Raw genomic sequence first — 21,389 nt, forward strand, 5'->3', positions numbered from 1 at the left:
GCACCCTGCAGTACAACAGCAGCCACGCAGTGTATTGTGGCAGCGGTTCCTACAGTGTGGCTGACAGCTGGGACCGCAGTGAGGAGTCATCGCCCTGCTCTTCAACACAGAGCGTAACTGCTAAGAGGCTGCCTCATTGTCCCTCTGTCCTGTGCCGTGAGGGAGGCGGGAATCTGGAAAGAAAGGCCAGGGAGGCGCAGTTAGAGAGGATGGGCAGCAGCAGGGCGGGAGAGGTACAACTCGTGGGGACAAGAAGGAGGGTCAGAGCGAAGCACGTGCCTGGTCACAGAGGCAGCTGTGGCACTTCCTGATTCTCTGAGGGGAGTTGTTGGGTTAGCGTTAAGGGGGCCCTGTCCGTGGATTGTCCCGGCCCAGGGGCGGATACAACAGGGCACCCCGGGGCGGTGCATCGCCTTCCCCTGGGAATTCATAGGGCAGAGCGAGTAGGCTCCTTCCTCTTAGGCTGCTGGCCTGATTTCTCCCTCCCACCCTGAGGTGAATCCAGCGCCTCCTCACGGGACTGGCGGGGGTGGGGGGGAAGGGCCTCGGGGATCCCTCTGGCTGCGCGCGAGCCGCAACCGTTAACTCTTAACGCCCCGTCTCGCCGCGCGCACCCCTCCCCCCGGCCACTCAGCATAGCCGCCGCCGGAGCCTGTGACACGCAGCGGCCCCGCCCGCACTGTGTCCTGGGAGGGGGCGTGGCCGCGCCCCTGCCCCATCCAATCGGAGACGCGGTGGGGGGGGATATCCTGCTGTCGGACGCCCCTTCCGCGAGAGGTATGCCTTCAAAATAACCTGGCGAGGCCGGGGCCGGCGTGTGTGAGCCGGACGGGGCAGCGGGAGGCTTGTACCGCCGGGGCTGCAGGGTAATAAGGGGGGGTCCCGCTCGGCGCCGCGGGATGTTCCCAGCAGCCCCGCAGGGCTAGCGGGAGCGGAGTAGCCCCCTCAGGCAGCCGGAGAAGCCACCGCTGCTGCAGCCCCTTCTCGTGGGAGGGGGTTGTCGCCTGTCCCCTCGCCCCGGCTGCCTGCGGCTGAGGGAGCCCGCGGGAATGACGCTGAGTGAGAAGCTGGAGACGCAGGGAGTTGCGGGCGCTCCCGACGCGTCTGCTACCCTCTTGCCCTCGCCGGCGCTGCAGGAGCAGCAGGGCGGCCAGGCGGCGGCCGGGGAGCCGAGGCAAGAGACCCGAGAGAGGTGTCCAGGCGGCCAGTCCGCTCTGCTGATGGCGGGTGCCCCGGAGGAGCAGCACGGGGCCGAGCCCCCCGAGGGCGGCTGGGGCTGGGTGGTGATGCTGGCCGCCATGTGGTGCAACGGTGCGGTGTTCGGCATCCAGAACTCGTGCGGGGTCCTCTTCGTCTCCATGCTGAGCGAGTTCGGCTCGCAGGACGACAAGCAGATGGTGTTCAAAACAGGTGAGTGGAGAAGCGCGCCCCCACCCCCCGCCGCTGCCCTCAGTCCCACTGCTGTGCCCCGTTCTCGCTGCGCCCCGCCACCACTACATGCGAACCCCTGTGTGCACGTGAGACTTCTCTGGCAGTCCCCAGGCTATGTGATGGTTAGGGACCACCTATGTGCGAATCAGTCTCTGAGGGTGGGTCTGTCTACAGTGTTTAAGAGCAAAAAAGCTTCTTTCTTTAACGTGTTGTAAAAACCTAGGCTGGGCAGGATAAGGTAAAAGTGCAACTTCCCCTGTCCACACTAGGATTTTATAATATAGACTAATTCATAGAATGTCGGCTTGGAAGGGACCTTAGGAAGTCATCTAGTCCAACCCACTATTCAAAGAAGGACCAATCCCCAGACAGATTTTTTTCCCCCCAGGTCACTAAATAGCTCCCTCAAGGATTGAGTGGGCAATGCTGGATTTGGCATGCCAATGCTCAAACCACTGAGCTATCCCTTCGCACATTATAAACAACACATCTTTTTCTTAGTGGAGACATAGAGACCTAATTTGGCAATTTCAATGTCCAAAAATAGTCTTCCCTTGAAACAACAGGGAGCAAAATCTTCCATCTTCAGAGGGAGAGAGATTGTAACTTCTGTCCTTGCTCTAGAAAATGAGCCTTGGGAAAGAGGTATCTGTGTGAGAGGCAGCAGGGAGAAAATTGCTGGAGGAAGGTGTAGGTATTATAATCTAGACACTTGTACTTATGTTTTTTGGAGTTTTTTTGCATTAGGAAAAAATCTATTGCAAATTATGCTTAGGTGACTGTTATAATTATTTCCCTCACCCTGGCTGATCTAGCAGTGGCAAAATCAACTGATAAATGAATCCAAAACAGTGTATAGCAGTATTTGAAGTATTTTGAAGTTAGGCTTAGGTCTTGTCTATACTGCAGGCCCTACAGTGGCATAGCTTCCAGAAGTAGATTTTTTTAATTTTTATTTTCCCCTCTATAGGAACGCCAATTTCCCAAGCAATGACAGCAAGGTCAACAGAAGCATTCTTTCCTGAAACTCGCTGTGTCTGCCCCTGGGGTTGGGTTGGCATAGCTGTGGTTCTCAGGAGGTACAGATTTTTCACAACCGTGGGTGTCATAGCTTTTTCAACCCACATTTTAGGTGTGTAGACCAGGCATCAGAGGTTGTGAAGAATTTCTTCAAAAATTTAAATCATATACCTGATATTGGACTCTGAGATATGCAGGATTTTCATATGCGGGCTTACTGTCATACAGTGAATATTCCTAAAATCCCAAATGCAAACTTAATTTTAGTAAACACTAAAGAAATGCTATTGTTGGACACCTCCAATCACATTCTTTCTTAAATCTGCTGTTACTAAACTGAAATGCTCTATATATAGAAATACGTGCTTTAAAAAAATACTTGAAAGAATAATTGCTTCAAATGAATGTTGGGTTCCTGAGGAATCTAAGTGCTATAACATCACAAGCTGAACACACACAGTCTTCTATTCTATTCCCACTGTAATGAAATCTGCGGTGGTTGTTTTTGGAATGTCATTACCAGTGTTGTTACCCTGCCTTACTAAAATAAGTTTTAGTTAATATAGTAAGAGTCCCACTGAGGAGCAAGCCCTCCAGAATATTCTTGCTGTGTAGAGAGGCCACATGGATCTCTGACTGACTGAAAAATTTGGCAGTGGTCTGGCTCTCTTGACTTTAGGATTATTTGGGACCAAACTGGGATGGAGGGAGAGAGACACTTGTATATTCTTCCTGACTTAGCTTTCTTCTTTTAAATGCTTTAGTGCTAAAACTCATTTGCCTCATTTTTCTTAGCATAGTCTGAAGTGAGTAGGAAAGGCTTGGGGAGTCCAATTAGAAAAGCAGTGAAATGTGAGTTTTAGAATTGAAGCCTAGCCTCCTATTTCTCACGCCAGCGGTAGTAGGGTGTGAAAATAGGAAGAATTCTGGATATCAAGATATAACTACACAATGGAGACTATACCAGGATATCCCCTTATGCTGGTATGTCTACACTGCAGTTAGACACCTGCTGCTAGCCTGTACCAGCTGACTGGGGCTTACAGTGCTTGGGCTGTAGGGCGGTTTAACTGCAGTATAGATGTTTAGGCTTGAGCTGCAGTCCAGGGCTCTGGGACGTTCCCACCTTACAGGGTCCTAGAGCCAAGGCTCCAGCCCAAGCCCAAATGTCTATACCGGGGTAGGCAACCTATGGCATGGGATCGGAAGGCGGCAGGCAAGCTGATTTTCAGTGGCACTCACACTGCTGGGGTCCTGCCACCGGTCTGGGAGACTTTGTATTTTAATTTAATTTTAAATGAAGCTTCTTAAACATTTTAAAAACCTTATTTACTTTACATACAACAATAGTTTAGTTATATATTATAGACTTATAGAAAGAGACCTTCTAAAAACGATGACTTGTATTACTGGCACACACAACCTTAAATTGGAGTGAATAAATGAAGACTCGGCATGCCACTTCTGAAAGGTTGCCAACTCCTGGTCTATACCATAGTTAAACAGCTCCAGAGCCTGAGCCCTGTGAGCTGAAACCATCTGGCATGGGCCAGCCCACAGATTTTTTTTTTTTTTTTTAAATTGCCATGTAGATGCAGTCTATGCAGATGGAAGACTTTTTTTTGTTTGGTGTAGGAATACCATTTCCCCCAAACAGTGGTAGCTACATCAGCAGAAGCCTTCTTCCTTCAAAATAGCAGTATCTACACTGGATATTAGGTCAGCATAACTAGATTGGTCAGGGATGTGGGTTTTTTCCCCCCGCCCCTCATCACGTAGCTATGTTGACCTAACTTTTAAGTATAGGCCTGGCCTCAGAGGAAGTCAGCACAACCAAGTTGATGCAGCATCCAGATTGCCATAGAAGGGAATTGGAGTCAAGAAAGGCAGATTGAGTTTAAAAGACAGCTTGGGAAAGGCAAAGGGTAACCAAAGAATAAAAATAGTTCCTCTTTTAAAGGGATGGAGAAAACTTAGAATGCTCAGAAACCATGCAAATGTGTACAATATTTAATCATTCTATGTAAGAGACTAGATAGTGTCATTCTAAGATAGCATTTAGAAGCTGAGCCTATCGGTAGGTCCTTATGGATTCTGTGACTGTGGCGTTTGCTATGGAATTCAGTGCTTCCCACAGAATTGTGCTCCAGAATCTCAATTCTTACTTTAAAAATATATAAAAAAAAATTTGGCCTTATAGTTTTGAAGGTAACTTTGAGAATGTGAACTGTGCAAACCAGTGCCTGTCTGAGTCTGCAAAGAACCTGAAACAATGGTTCTAAGAGATGTGAACATCCCAAATGATCTCATTTGGAACCTCATGGACTCTGTGTGGCTGTAGAATCTAGCATTTTTCCAAGATCCATCAGAATTCAACACTTTTGCTGCTACGGGGCACCCAACATTTTGTTTTGTCTCCCTGCCCTGCTGGGACATGGCAACAGCTGCTGCTTGCTCTGCACCTTTTCCCACAAAGGCAAATTAAATGGATTATAGTGCTACCTTACTGTTTCATAGAACCAGGTAAGGGTGGTTGGGTGATGTATGTGTTAAGGAGCCAGAACTTGAGTTCAGTTTGCAGCCAGGGACTGAAAGGAGCCAATAGTGCAGGCTGGCCAGCTAGGCTGCCTAGAGAATACAGCAGCAGCTGAGGCCTGAGGAGGTAAGAAGATGAACGGATTAACTTTTCCCCCAGAATTTAGGCGTCTTACCTGCAAAATTTGTTCCATTGTGCTACAGGTTACATGCACCCTGCTTATAGGGATCAAGAACCTTTCTTAAAGGGACATCGTTAGACTTCACACTTCTGATTAAAAGTATGCTAGGTACATAATTTTCAAATAATACCAATTGTTACTGTGATTTGAAAGATTCTGGTGAAAGTCTTTCAGGGTTTTTAGTATGCAGTGATTTTCATACATTACTTTTGTGTTTTTCCTTGTATAACACTGGTCTACAATTTTTGAGAAGTCATCTGCTTCAGAGATAAAATGTGACATTTATGTATTTTGATGTGCTGAATTCAAATATGGCAATTAAAACAACTGATTGGCTACTGTTTCTAAGATATTTAAGCTTTTACGTTTTATGTCTGTATTGTGTAGATAGTAGAGTTTTAATCATAAATTGTAAACCTAGGTCTTTTCATGTGTTTATGGTTGCTTTACATGATAATATTTCACCTGTCCTGTTTATGTAACACTTTACAAATCAGCAAAAGGGTTCTATAAATAAAATTTATTATGAAACAAAAGGCAAAAAACTATTATGTACATAGTTTAGTCATATTCAGCGTCTACTCGGCGCTTCTTGGCTTGTCTCTTGTATTTATTAAATGGAGCATCTCTTGTCACTGTCGAGCAATAGTCTGCAAGCATTGATGGGCTCCATTTGCCCTGATAGCCTGCTAGGAGATTCCACTGCTGTAGTCTGGAGCCCAACAGCTCTGCCTTATTCTTGGGTAGTTCCAAATCCCTGACAAGGTCATTCAGTTCACCTTGTGTTAGGAGGTGTGGTTCAGAGGAGGAGGATGGGAGAAAATGTGGGTCCTGTGACATTGATGGTTCAGGACCAGAAGTTTCATCCTCTTCCTCGTCTGACTCAAGTGAGAGTGATTCTGGTGCATCAGGAACCGGCAGTCCTTCTCCGTGGGGGACTGGGCGTATAGCTGATGGAATGTTTGGATAATGCACAGTCCACTTTTTCTTCTTTGACACACCTTTCCCAACTGGAGGCACCATGCAGAAGGAACAATTGTTGGGATGATCTGTTGGCTCTCTCCAAATCATTGGCACTGCAAAAGGCATAGATTTCCTTTTCCTGTTCAACCACTGGCGAAGATTTGTTGCACAAGTGTTGCAGCATATGTGTGGGGCCCACCTCTTGTCCTGATCTCCAATTTTGCAGCCAAAATAAAGGTGATAGGCTTTCTTAACCATAGTGGTTATACTGCGCTTTTGTGATGCAAAAGTCACTTCACCACAAACATAGCAGAAGTTATCTGCACTGTTCACACAAGTACGAGGCATCTCTGCTCACTTTAGCTAAAAAGAAATGTGTCCCTTTGCAAAATCAAACGCTGATAAATAAGAGGGCACCACACTGTATGATTTCTAGAGCTGATATAGGGCAATTTATTCAGCAGAGTGATATAAGCTTTGTTATGATTGCATCATCCATGACTTCTAGAAATAATATGACGCAATTCATATCATGTATGACGCAATACCAGCTTCAGATTGCATCATTCATTGTTTTGCCTAAAAAGCAAGTACTGTCCAAACCCAGTCATAGATTTATTCACAGATCCAGTCAAAGATGTATTTTAGTCATTTCTGGTTTAAATTGAGGTCCCTTCCCTTTATAACTCACTTATCCTCCGCCATTCCCAAGTCAAGGGTCGTATGTACTGACCCAATAGCATATCTTGAAAACTAGAGCCAATCAACAATTTTAAGCATCATTTTCATTCTCAGTGACCCAGAATTAGTAAAGTTGGACTACATTTTATTTCAGGAGCATTTTGGCTGTAGAGCAGTGTAATCAGTCATTTTCACCGTCTGTGTAAAGATCCTTTATAACCATCAGTGAGATGCAGAAAAATATTATACATTTTCTTTTAAAAAATAAAATCAGGGCGTACTGTTTAAAGGACACTCTGTGAGACGAGAATTTTACAAATACCATTCCATTTAAAAGTACAAGTTGATAGTATCCTTTAAAATGCTCTTTTAAAATAAATCCTTTTCTTCTTGGAAATTGCATGTCATCTGTATGTGGAATGGAAAAGGGGAATGGTAAAGGAGTTTGGAGGCTCATAATGCTTAGTCTGTAGTTCAGATCTTTTGCAGGTCTGTATTGACAAAAAGCAATTATCTGATGGTTTTTGCTTGATGTAAGTCAAAGAAGTGGAGGATACCAGTCCATGTTGCATTATAAGAGAACACTATTTGGTACCTGTGCTAACATTCATCATAGAGAGATTTGCAAGGTGAATTACCCAGTCACATCTAGGTCTTGTCTACATTAGTGAAATTTGACGTGCTAACCACTGTTGGAATCTGAAACATACCATGTATCTGCGTGGGTGTGCTGTACTTGCCCTGAAAAGACCAATAACGGTGACATCTGTCACCATGTTGATCAGCACTGGAAGGTTCAATGCCAGCATAGACAGCAGTGATTTGTCATAAGAGTTTCACTGATTTAATTAGTCTTTCCACGACCATCCACAGTATATTGAGCGCTGCTTATGTAGCTCAGCTTGTCCATCTTCTGGTCCAAGGGCAAGATTTCTGAAATTCTTCACTTGTACAAATAGCTCTGGACGCTCCCTAGATCTCAGTGTGCACTATTTATGAATAGTATTGACTTCTTTGCGACTGCTGTGTGTTAACAAGTCCACCTCAGAATATGTCTTGGTAGAAAACATTGTATAAGCATGCTGCCAGCTGGCCTAAGGCAACGATCAAGGTACTTGTAAATATCTACCTTAGGCAGTCTCTATAAGCTGTAACATCCTGGTATACGGCTTTGTGTCTGAACAATTGCACACCTGTGGAGGCTGAGATAATGATGGACAAGGGACTGGATGTTGAAAATGGGCTGTTGAGGGATGAGCAGGATAGGGAGGAGAATTCTGTCTCCATTGCCTTCTCTGAACTGGGGCCCAGTGATACCTGATGATCTGAAGAGGTCTTGGGATGACAGCAGAGACTTGCAGGCTGGAGAGGACAATGACCTTGGAGGCCAGGGGACATCTACACAAGGTAACTATTTCACTCATCAGAGTTGGTTTTGTATGTTAGGGGAATAGTTTTCTGAAACCTAATGGAAGACTGGATGTCTTCTCTCCAGTAAAATTTGGCTTCATTGCCACGGGTGCAAGGAGCAGGTCCTCTTTTTCAAATGTCAGAATATAGACAATCTCAGGAGAATTGTGTTAACAGGTTATGTATTTGGCATTATGTCTGAGGCTGTGTATTACGTTGTACCATTATGACTGTACCAGTAAGGCAGACCAGTGTACCCATACAGCTATCTGGTTTTATCTTACTGAAATTGTGTTTTTAATTCTGCCTTTCTGCTTAGTATATGAAAGAAAAGCATGCATATATATGAGGATAAAATAGTTTCTCTACCACAGGAATTGGCTAGGAATCATAGTTATGCCCAACCAGCAAATGCAGGAGACCAGTCCTATAAAGATAACTGTTCATCTTGGCATAACTTTTTTTTTTTTCCCCCCCTGGGTCCTGTAATAATCTCAAAAAAAAGTTTGGTTAAACAAGTTCAGTATCTTGTCAATCAAATTAGAGAGTAATGTTAACTCTCACCTGTGCTCACAAAGAAAATTGTCAAGTATCAGAGGGATAGCTGTGTTAGTCTATATCTGTAAAAGGTGACAGAATCCTGTGGCACCTCATAGACTAACAGACATATTGGAGCATAAGCTTTCATGGGTGAATACCCACTTCCACAGACGAATGTAGTGGAAATTTCCAGTGGCCGGTATAACTATGTAGGCAAGAACCAGTCTAGAGATAACAAGGTTAGTTCAATCAGGGAGGATAAGGCCCTCTTCTAGCGGTGTAGAGCCATGGGCCCAGGCCTGCCTCGCCTTCTACTGGGGACTCAGGTGGAGGGAGCCGCTGCGGGATCTCTGCTGGGCCTTGCTCACCTTCCTGGAGAAGCTGGACTGAAGCAGTTCGCAGGGTGAGTGCTGGGGGCCGCCACCTCCCTCCAGACTTGTGCTGCCATACAGCTGATCAGCACAAGCCTGGGAGGGAGGATGAATGCTGCGTGCTTGGGGAAGAGGCAGGGCCAGGGCGGGAATTTGGGGAGGGATCTGGTGAGGGGGCGGGGCTGGAGTTGGGTCCAGGGCAGAGATTTGGGGCGGGGGGGATCCAGTGGAGGAAGGGGCTGGGGACAGGAGGGGGGCAAGAGCCCCGCCGGGCTCTGCCGGTGCTGGAGCGGAGGGAAAAATTGCTTGTTTGTCCAGTGTCCCAACCGAACATTGGTCAGGACGTGGGACAAACAACCATATATTAGGACAGTCGCGATTAAAATCGGGACGTCTGGTCACCTTAACCCGTGAAAGCTTATGCTCCAATACGTCTGTTAGCCTATAAGGTGCCACAGGACTCTTGGTTGCTTTTTAAAGAAATTTCTCTCTCTCTCTCTCTCTCTCTCTCTCTCTCTCCAGTTCTGGAGCATGTCCTCTGCAGTAATCGTTGAAAGTAACTCATCTGCAAACTTGTCAACTGTATACCTGCTTGCTTGAATGGGTCTCTCCCTTTCCTTGTTAGAACTTGTATCACATAATCCCCCCCCCCCGCCAATTTCCTGTTAACTGGCAACAAGTAATTCTCGTTTAGCCCATTGGTAGTGTGCATGTGGTCCAACCCAGCTCTGTATGCAGTTTTCCATCTCCCTCAAATCCTGTGCTTTGAGCTAATGTGGATTTTTGGAGACTTCAAGGGTTTCTTTACCATTTTGAATCACAGGACAAAATATCTTGTAATAAGGCACTGATATTTGAAAGTAAACTATTTTTATTGTATTCCTTGGTATTCCAAGGACTGTTGTAAATAATCCAATATTCTTTTACTTTTTCCCTCATTTCAGAGACTACTTCTGCAATAAGGGTGTAAGTGGGAAATGTAGGCATGTTACACAGAAGGACTTGGGAGTACAAGTGTCAGAGTGTTTGACAAATTGAAGGACAAGGAGATGAGCCAAAAGATCTGTTCCTCAGCTTCAGAGGGATGTGAAAAGACACTGACAGAATTTAAGTTCAAGGATGAAAATTCTACCATTTTTTAATGCCACAGCAGACCTAGACAGGCAAAGAAAGTATCCATTCAGGACTCCATATATCATGATATAGTAATGGGGAAATGCAGGAGCTCTACTGTAAGAGGGTACATGCAACATCAAAGGCAGCTTGGTCAGTTAACCCGTTCATGAGTCCCTGCACCTGTTCAGTATTCTTGGCACAGTGTTGTGATATAGGACAGGAGAAGCTCTTATTGAACTGCACAATGTTCACCTGCCCTTTCCTGTAAGGCCCCAAACACTCCATTTCTGCCTGTAAGATGGACATGAATTTCATGCCTCAGTAGGCCAGAAAACAGAATATAGTTGGTTACTGTGGATAGCCTGCTTGTTTAAGAGATAAAATAATGCCAAATCAATTTAAGTATAAGTACTTTTTTCTTTTTCCTGTTGAAGACAAAACTATTTCATTAATCTATTGCCTTCCTGAATCAAAACTATAAATTCAGAAAAATATTATAAAAAGAAAAGTACTCCTGTATCATGAGGTCAAAGCTTATGTGGGAAAATATATTTAGTAGCATAAAATGCATAATTAAATGTTAGCTACGTAGCTGCCTCAGTGCAGTCCATACCCCCCCCCCATGTGTTCCGTGAAAGGGTTTGTTTGTTAAAATCATTGTCTTACTATTGTAACATCGTGGTTCACTGAGTAAGCTTGTATAACTTTATGGGAACAACCACCATAAACCCTTTTAACCATTTAATAAATACATAATGTAAAAACTTGTCCGTCTGACATTGACATTAAGGTAATGGAGTGGCTGATAGGGGACTCAATTAATAATGAATTAAAGGAAGGTAATTTAGTTAATGCCAATTTACTATGGGTTCATGGAAAATAAGTCCTATCAAAGTAACTATTTGATGCCATTAAGACTTTGATAAAGGTAATAGCATTGATCTAATCTATTTAAACTTCTGTCAGGTGTTTGACTTGGTGCTGCATAACATTTTAACTTAAACAAATTGGGCTACAAAATTAACATGGCACACATTAATGGATTAAAAACTGGCTAAATGATCTGTCACAATGTCATTAACAGGGAATCATCATTGAACGAGTGCATTTCTAGTGGGGCCTGCAGGGATGATCCTTGGCTCTATGCTATTTAACATCTAACACACTTTTATCTGACACCTGCAAGAATACTTAAAATAATCACTGATAAAGTTCCCAAATGACAAGCAATTTGGGGATTGTTAAATCATCATCCATTAACATTTTTTAGCCCCCTCTAATTTTGCAATATCCTTCTAGGCCTGATGTGATTAGTATCCTATTCCATGTAATGTTTTCTTCATGACATTCCTTAGGCATCCTAATACCTTGTTTGCTTTTATTTTTTAAAATCACAGTGAGCAGAGGTCTTCATTGAGCTGTCTGTAGTGAGGCTTAGGTGCATTTTATGAGTTGATAGCTAATTTAGAACCTTGTAAGCTGTATGAGCAGTTAAAATGTCTTCCTCCTATGTGACTGACTTTGCATTTATCAATTATTTGTATTACTATAGTGCCTTGGAGCCCTAATAATTTCCATTTTCCAAATTCAGTTGGAGTGTGGAAAATGAAGCAGACAGAGCTAGCAACTTGTTAGACCTTGCATACTGTAGCAAATAACTGCCAATCAAGCTCCCTCTATAAGAGTTCCAGTACCTAGCCACGGATGTAAATCACTCTATGCTAATATCTATTTAATTTTATATGAAGCAGCATATCAATACATCATATTCCATAAGTATTAAAGGTGTTTTTTTCCCCCCATGTTGTTTGCTGTTCACCTTGGCCATCTGTATGATCCCGTAGAGATGTGCTTTAACGCAGGATAAAATATTGACATTCGCAGAATACTCAAAACAACCTGGAGTCCTGAAGCTTCCTTTTAGTATAGTGCAGAAAGAATTAAAAACTACTATATACAGATTCACTAAATGATGACTTCAAAATACTATTCCTTACTACATAGTTAGGAGGGAGGCGGGGAAGCTTGTCCATGAACTTTCTTATCTTTATCAGCAAACTATTAAGTATTAACTGTAATAAAAGGTAAATGGGTTTCTCACTACTACTTAATGCATTACATTGAATGTTAAGGGTTCAAACTGTACAAATAGAATGCATGCATTGACTGGCACAAATTCACTAAAATCTGACCCTTAACAGCACTATGAAGTGCTGTTGCAAACCCTGACATGAGGAGAGCTGTGTACCAGGAAATCCTGATAAAGGTGTTGAGCCCTCACACTTCCCAGTGACTCAAGAGATGTTTAAAAAATGTAGAGATGTAAAATTGTTGAGCTCTAATTGATAGACACTGAGGGAAGGTGCTTAATCTTTATGCCACAGTTACAAATGTCAACACATAACAATCTGATTTTGCATGTGTAGACTGGAGCAGTCTGTTATATCACTGGGCACAGCTGTGTTGTAATTGTAGTGCAGATGGGGATCCAAAATGATAAATATCTAAATAGGCTTCCAGTCTAGTCATTGTGCTAGTAATGTACCAAACTGGTAAGTTCAGCTGGCATTTTAAACTGTTGGATAAGGCTAACACGCACCATGTATGTGTGTAATATATTTTTTGGCGGGGGTGGAGGGAAAGAGATGGGGCACTCACGTTGGCAATGTGATCCTCCTTCATTGGAAGCGTTGCCATTTTTCTTCAAAGCAAATAGGATTAGATCCAAGAAACTAAACAGCTGCAGTACATATTTTGGAAGGCCAGTAGGGAAAACCTATAATGGAGAGGTTTTAAAATTTCTTCTATTGATCCATTTGAAGAGAGATCGTACTTGGAAGAAACAATATTTCCAAAAATTTAAAAGGCATCCCCAACTCCTAAAATCCAAATAATGAAACTTGGGTACTCTTCTGTTTCATAGTAGACTCTTTTGTTGCTAAAGTAATGGCTTTGGCCCCTTATACTTTCCATTTTTAAGCGTGCACTCATGGGGAGAGCTATTTTTGAGAGCATACCTAAAGGTATTCAGTATATTTGCACAGGAAGCCTTTTTTCAGAATATAGAAGTTAATATCAGATAAGAGATTTTTTCTTATTCTCAAACTAGAGTCTATAAAGCTGTTTATATAATTAGGGCTTTAAAATCATCAGTGGAAAACTTAACACTGAACTCCAGAGTTAAAAGAAATTAAATCTCCATATTTATAATTTCTGGAACTACTGGATGCATGCAGTAGTTTGGAAAATTAAATCAGGCCTAAGAAGTTTTCTGGTGGCTTGATTAAAATGTATAAGCCTGAGATGTGTGTTTTTAATCCTATCAAAACAATCCTAATTCTCACAAATTGGAGTGCAGGTTGCCAACAACTTTATACCTCTGCTTTTTAAAATCTCATAGACAAAGTACAGCAGTTTAATGAACCTATTTACTTTCACACAGTGAGATAGCTGACCTCCTGAAATGTCCCTCATTTCAAGGGATATCATTCATCTTCTCAAAGTTATCAGTACTCAGCACAAACTTCTTGTCCTTGACTTTTCACTTCTAAAAATATTTACAACATTTATAAGATTTAAAAGACAATTATATACACTGAAGGAATGAGTCGCATGTCAGTGGGAGTTTCCTGCATGAATAACATTTTTGTGTTCCTTATGTGAAATATTCAAAATACTTCATTTGGGCCGTAGTAGGTTGAGAGCTGTATTACAGCAAACTAACATTTTACTTGGCTTTTAAGTAAATTTTAATGCCTTTTGATTGAAACCTTTAATTTTTTTAATAAGAAACCTGTTTCTGACTTTCTCTGAGGAAAATGGGTGTAATGTACTATGTCTGCTCTGCTTGTTGTACCCCAAGACTTTGGCTTGTTTTCCAAGCTGGTGCTATAGTGCAGTGCTGAGGGACCCATAGATACCTAGTTAGCAGGAGCGATCAGTGCACACAATTCTTTCACAGAGATCCCATCCTTGCTGGTCTGGTACCAAGCTCAGTCTGATGCTGTTTTTCCATTAGATTGTCATTAATGATTTCAATTTCTACTGTTCGTTTTAGATGTTAGTGATCACAAATGTTCTTTGACCTTTATGTGATTTCTTTATTGTGCAATTGTATAATACACACCCTAATTTATTACATTAAAAAAACTAGCAAAATCAATAGAGTGGGAGTAATTTGCTTATTCTTAAATCCTTTTAGCTGAACATATTTTCAGTACATTGTCAAAATACCTTGAAGTAAATATTTGTTTGTAATTAAAACAATTTCAAAGGGTAATTCCTTGCTTCTAGAAGAATCCTCTTGAGAGAAGGGAAGCTATTCTCATTATAGGAATGCATAATGAAGTGAATTATATGGGGTATTTGAATGTCCCTTTGTGTAATTGGTTATGTCACAGTGCTTGAGATTCATATTGTAATTTTTATGTGGTTAAAACATGTCATGCTAGATAATATTTAGTCCTGTGTCAGTACAAGAGTATTTTGCATGTGCATATTGGAAGCCAAGTTAGGAATAATGATGCATCTAATAAACAGCCAAATTTTGTAAAGGATTGGCTATTTAAATACAGTGGAATCTCAGAGTTATGGACAGCTTGGGACTGGAGGTTGTCTAGAACTCTGAAATGGTCCTTAACTCTGAACAAGATGTTATGGACTTCAGCCACAGGGGAGTTGGGTCTGCAGCAGCAGGATGGGTGGAGTGCAGGAGTCAGGGCTTCTAATCGTAGGGCTGCTAGGGCTCCCAGCGGGGGGCTCAGGGTTTCTAGCCCCTGGGAGTACCAGGGTTTTAGATCTATGGGGAGTGCTGGGGATTGGGGCTATAGCCCTGCTGCTCCACTCCTGGGCTCAGCTGGGAGTGGGGATTTGCCAGGGCTTGGGGCTTTAGCTATAGGGGAAGCACTGGGGCTGAAACTGGCGCTCCCTTCGTAGCTAAAGCCCTGAGCCCCTGCACGCTCCACAGGGCTGAAGCCAGGAATGGAGCCATGGGGTTTAAGCCCTGAGTCCCAGTGCTGCTCCCCCCCATCCCCACCATTTAAGACTTCTAGTTTCACAGGATATCCGGTAGACCAGTAAGTCCATAACTCTGGTATTCATATATTTGAGGTTCTACTGTACTGTAACTAAGACTCCCTTAACTGTTCGTCAGCTGTTCATTCATTGCTGTCTGTATAGGCATGTGAGCCCCAATCCAGAGGGACTTGAGTGTTGCAACACTCAGTCCCCTGACTCCAGTGACCCTTGGACAAAGAACAGCTTCAGTAAGAGATTGAGGGACACCCACATGAGACTATCCAGTCACCCAGCGGCTAAGGCACTTGCCTGAGAAATGGGGAACCCCGGAGGTGGGAGCATGTGGGAATTTAATCTGAGTGAGTGCTCTAATTACTGGGCTAAAAATTTATAAAAGGGAGCACCAGTTCCACCCCATTCTCTTCCTCTGAGTGAAACTTGAATGGGGCCTGATTTTGAAGGTGTGCTCCAATCAGGGCCCCTCAGGCAAGAGACATGGAGGTGTGCATGTCTGTCTCTAGTTTGAGGATTGTTCTGGAAGTTAGGCTTCCAGACAGTTGGAGTGAGGCAGCGGAAACTTAGCATTAGGAATTTTTACAGGGAAAACATAGGCACTGAGTGAGCTGAGGCAGCCATATAGGGATTTGGTGAATTGCGGTGGTGCCTAAGTTGCTTTGTGGATTTGGACCTTGGATACTAAAGTGATGAGTTAAGTATAAGAACCTGTACAGAATAGAATGTATAATGGTATCCCTTTCCCAAGGAGCATTAATAGTGTACATAGTAACATAGTATTTGTACAGCTCTGCACTACTGTCTTGTACAAAATCAGTTAGTTATGTTTGTTATATTGGGCTCCTGTATGGCTTTGTCTTATGTTTTTATTTGTCTAATGCTGAAACAGTCGTACAGAAGACAAAATTAAAAGGCATAACAGTCCTTATGCTTCAAGACATACATAATTCATTTAGCTGCAGTAAGGAAGACATTTTATCCATTCTATACTATTGTTTAGTTACGTTTACGTTTTGGGGGAGGGCTGGGGTGAGTCTGGAGGTTTGTCTTCTTTAGAAGTCTAATGTTTGGCTACATCTGAGGGTTAGGTCTAACATTAATATTTATAAAATTTGGATCTTTGGATGGAACGTTTCATTTTTATGAAGCTTATCTATATTTGGCTACTATTAAACTAGCGGACTAGACTGAACACTGATTTGTTTGAGATTAGAAATACAGCAATGGTCAGCCTAGTTAATAAACCTATACACAAGCTCTAAACTGGTGGTAATAGTTATTTATATAACATTCCTTATTGTCAGAAAACTTTACAAATATTAATTCTCACTACACCCTTATGAGACATGTAAGTTGTATCCCTCTCTGTAAAATGGGAATACTGATAGCAGTATATTCAAGGTGAGAGTGCTAATGCAGATGAATCGCAGGCAGCCCACCAGTGTTTTACCACTGTCATCTAGATCTGATCTGACATGTTTAGACAGTATAATAGTTAAAATTTTGGTGACCAGTCTGCACGTTTGTTCCCTCTGTTGCTGTCTCTGGAGGAACTGAACTCTTGCTAGCAAAATAGTCAGTGTTTTCAAAAAATCTAGTTTTGATAAAGATTTTTCTACTGGTTTCACCATGTCTAACTAGTCATTCTTCTTTGAGTGATTTGCACAGGTCCAGTCCACTGTAGGTATGTGCGCACCTTGTGCACAATTGTTGGAGAACTTTTTCCCACAGCAGTACTTTTTGGGGGTGGCTTGAGAGCCCTCTGTCACATGCCACCGTATGCCAATATAAGAGGGTGGAGCTACCCCTGACCTCCCTTGATTTCTTCTTACAACTAGTGACAGTTGTTTGAGTGCTTCCAGTCTTGCTATCACTAGTTTGTCTGTACTCTTTGTACATAGTCTGTCTCTCATGTAGTTTTTAGTTAGATTTAGTGTATATTTAGTGTTTGTTTTAGTTTTTAGATTCCTTTTGGAATGAATTTGCTTCTCTGGACTGGTACTGGAGCTGTGCCTCACTCTCTGGGGTTTGAGTTTTGCTAGTCATGTGCCAGATTGATGCTCATCAGTGATCTACATCACAGCTGCTTAAAATGTTTGATGGAGTCCCACATAAGTGACAAGTATCACATTTGTAGAAGGTTTAAGCCTTGCTCTTAACCCCCTCCCTCAAAAAAAAAAAAAAAAAAAAAAAGAGAGAGAAAAAAAGAAAAGAGGTGGAAGTTAAGTGTCTTTTTCTGGAGGTGGCACTTTGCTCTCCATCATTGCTTTCGGGTTCAGACTGTGCTCTGAGTTTGGCACCATTAGTGCAGAGTGTCTCTCCTGCAATTTGGGCACTGCATTCTGTCTCTTTGGTACTAAAGAAGAAAGACAGATCTACCAAGGACAAACTACCTTGTCCAGTAAGATCTTTGGTACTGAGGCCAGATAGAAGCAAGAACTCTGGCAGGGACTCTAAGGGGGAAGAGTTCACCAGAGCACTTTTCCACTGCAAAGGAAGTGTTCGTGGACTCTGGAATCTGTGCCAAGTCCAGTAAGACCCTGAAGTTAAGAACATAAGAACGGCCATAGTGGGTCAGACCAAACATCCATCTAATCCAGTATTCTGTCTTCCGACAGTGGCCAATGCCAGGTGCCCCAGAGGGAATAAACAGAACAGGTAATCACCAACTGATTATCTCCTGTCGCTCATTCACAGCTTCTGGCAAACAGAGGCTAGGGGTACCATCCCTGCCCATCCTGGCTAATAGCCACTGATGGACCTATCCTCCAGGAACTTATCTAGTTCTTTTTTGAATCCTGTTATAGTCTTGGCCTCCACAACATCCATTGGCAAGAAGTTCCACAGGTTGACAGTGCATTTGTGTGGAAAAAATACTTCCTTTTTTTGTTTTTAAACTGCTGCCTATTAATTTCATTTGGTGACCACTAGTTCTTGTGTTGTTATGAGAAGGAGTAAATGACACTTCCTTATTGACTTTCTCCACACCAGTCATGATTTTATAGACCTCTATCATCTTCCCTCTTTATTCATCTCTCTTCCAAGCTGAAAAGTCCAAGTCTTAATAATCTCTCTTCATACAGAAGCTGTTCCATACCCCTAATTATTTTTGTTACCTTTTTCTGAACCTTTTCCAATTCCAATATATCTTGTTTGAGATGGGGTAAGCACATCTGCATGCAGTATTCAAGGTGTGGGCGTACCATGGATTTATTATAGAGGCGATATGCCACCATGTCTGGGTTTGGATTACCTGTCTTCTCTCCACATGGGGTCTGCTCCACTGTTACTGCAGGACTTGGAGTCCAGTTCGGAAATGGGGTCTTCTGTATCCCATTTCAGACAAACATGAGATCCATGTATGTCACAGCTGTCCTGGCAGTAGGCAAATCGCAAAGGGTAATGGTCTGTGCAAACATGGGGCCCACCATCACCATACAAGTTACCTTTCTGGACTCCATGGGGTTTCTCCTTCTGCTAGAACATCTCCTTGCCCATCTGCGTTGACAAGGGTGCAGTGAGATCATGGGCACCACACACAAAGTTCTCCAATGCCCGGGACTGAGCAACTTGAAGTTGTTCAGACAGCTCCTCCACCTCAAGAGGCACACAGTCATTGTCTCTGTCCTATTACTGATGACACTGTAGGGATGGTGAGTGATTCTCTACCACCATAGCATTACAGGGCTCATCTGGAACTGCTTAAAAGGATGGCCTCAGTTTTAGAAATTCAAGTGGAAGAGGTCCATGAGAAATCCTACAAGCTACTGGATGCTTTAGCATCTGCAGAGGCCTCTATGGTATCTGCCATATCTGTGAGGAGGTGTTTGTGGCCAGAGTCTCCTGCTCTACCTCCTAAAGTACAGCAGACCATCTAGGATTTGCCATTTGAGGGCCTGTCCCTCTTTTCAGAAAAGAGGGATGATAGGCTGCATAGCTTGAAAGATTATTGAACAGTACAGCAGTTGTTGCTTGACCTCTGAACATCAGTGACAGAGGAAGAATATCCAGTTTCTCAGGTTTCAGAGCATTATTCCTCACCCCAAGACCTGCTGAGGAAAAAGGAGCAGAAACTACAGAGGGTGACTAGTGGCCCCTTCATCTGGCAGCAGGATGTTCCTTTTGACCAGCAGTTCAGTCTAAACATGCATTTGATGGGTTTGTTGAGAGCTACATACCAGTACCTATAGACCAATCTGTTCTTACCCATATCTGTGCCAATTGTCTATCTCACTTACTTCTTGCTTGGACTCGCATCACATTGGATCACTGGGTCCTAAGCACAGATCTGGGATGTTAAAAATTCTTGACAAAGGTGGTTTCTAATTTCCACATTAACCAGGCAGTTTATTTGCCATTTTTTCCTGAAGCCTCTCGTGCTACAGGTGCGCAGAAGCTTCATTTGTTGGATGTGAGGAGAGTGTCAGCCTTCTGCTTGGCCGCACCAGACTCTTTAAATCCTCAACACAGTTATTTGTTGCAGTTGCAGACAGGGTGAAAGATAAACTGGTTTCCATTCTGAGGATTTCCTCTTGCATCTATTTGTGCTCTAGTTAGCTAATGTCATGCCATTTTCTAAACTGCTGGCTCATTTGACTACACCACAAACAGCTTCAGCAGTTTTCCTAGTGCAAGTACCTACTGAAGATATTTGCAAAGCAGCAACCTGGTCATCAGTTCACACATTTGCTGCTCAGTATGCCATATCCCATCAGTTGAGGAACAATGACAGTTTTGGATGGGTGGTTCTACAATTGCTGTTCAGGTAGACTAATGTGGAGGTGGGCTCTTAATCTGCTCATGGGTCACCTACAGAGGAATGGACATACGCAATCACTTGAAGAAAAATTGGTTACTTCTCTTCCCAAACTGTGTTCTGTCTTGATGTATTGCACATGTTCATTCCACAACCTGCTTGCCTTCTCTTCTCTGTTGGAGCCTATCCAGTAAGAAGGAACTGAGGGGGGTTAGGGACAGCTCTGTCACCTTATACTGGCACATAGTGGTGCGCAGCAACAGGGAGTGCTCAAGCCGCCCCAACTGATACAGCTGAGAGGGGAAAATGTTCTCAGACAGCTGTGCACAAGATGTGCGCACAGCTACAGTGGAATGGACATAAAAACACATCTCAAAGAACAACAGTTATGGAAGAGTAGGTAACAGTTTTATTTGCCTGGTTGGTGTGAATCTGACAGCAGCAAGGGAAAAGAAATACACTTTGAAACACGAACACTGTCAGGGTGACTTATGGCTAGGTAATACCTGAAACTACTTTCATTTGTTTTAAAATGGACTGATATTAATTTGATGGTATCCTTTTAATCCTGTTTGTTGTGCTGCCCATCACTGTAGTATCTGAGCACGTACCATGTAAAATCAATAACAGTACTAAAGTCCTTAGTGGATTTCATGGAGTCTCTGGCACTACTCTCTCTTTTGGGGTAAGAACTTTGCTTGGGTTATTCTGGTGTTTAATTGTCAGAAGCTTATTGGGTAGAAGGGGTGTCAGGTTTTTGAGTGTCCAAAGAGGAAGGTTTTGCGGAATTTCCTAAAGATGGTCAAACTCTGATTTCCAAATAAGATCATGGGAAGTTTGTTCCATAGACCAAGAATGCTTTATCCCCAATGCTCACATGCTTCGTCCTGGGCTTTGTGATCTTTACTGTCCCAGAGGGGTGCAGCTGTTGCAGTGATTCATAGATTTAAATTCTATCTTTAATGCAATTGGGGCTTGATTAATGGTTTTGAAAATTAGGATCAACGTTTCAACGGTCATTGGGAGCCAATGGAGGGCCTTGATTATGATTACTTACGGTGACCTAAGCCATGGAGAAGGCAGGCAGTAGCATTCTGTATGAGTTGGAGCCTGTGTAATGTCGTCTCATTCAATTTCAGATATAGTTGCAGTAATCCTGCCTGGAAGTGACTCAGGCATAGGGCTTGTCTTCACTATTGGCTAAGTCAGTGCTGCTGCGATCAATGTAACAGGCATTGATTTAGCTGGTCTGGTGAAGATGCAATAAGATGATGGGAGAGCGTCTCCTGTCAACAGCACGCGGTGTAGACATTGCTGTAAGTTGACTTAAGCATCTTAACTAGCATAACTTAG

At 43.0% G+C, this 21,389-nt stretch overlaps 1 protein-coding gene across 2 annotated transcripts in view; it reads left to right on the top strand.

The window, feature by feature from the left end:
* The first annotated feature begins 785 nt into the window (after window positions 1-785).
* The window catches only part of SLC16A10 (solute carrier family 16 member 10), a 179,339-nt gene continuing 158,735 nt past the window's right edge, over window positions 786-21,389 (top strand). For both annotated transcript variants that reach the window (XM_030556130.1, XM_030556131.1), the window contains exon 1: window positions 786-1,410. In XM_030556130.1, the coding sequence (XP_030411990.1) occupies window positions 1,050-1,410 (361 nt within the window). In that variant the 5' untranslated portion in view covers window positions 786-1,049. The remainder of the gene's footprint in view (window positions 1,411-21,389) is intronic.

Source organism: Gopherus evgoodei, chromosome 3 (genome assembly GCF_007399415.2).
Source record: "Gopherus evgoodei ecotype Sinaloan lineage chromosome 3, rGopEvg1_v1.p, whole genome shotgun sequence".
NCBI lineage: Eukaryota > Metazoa > Chordata > Testudines > Testudinidae > Gopherus > Gopherus evgoodei.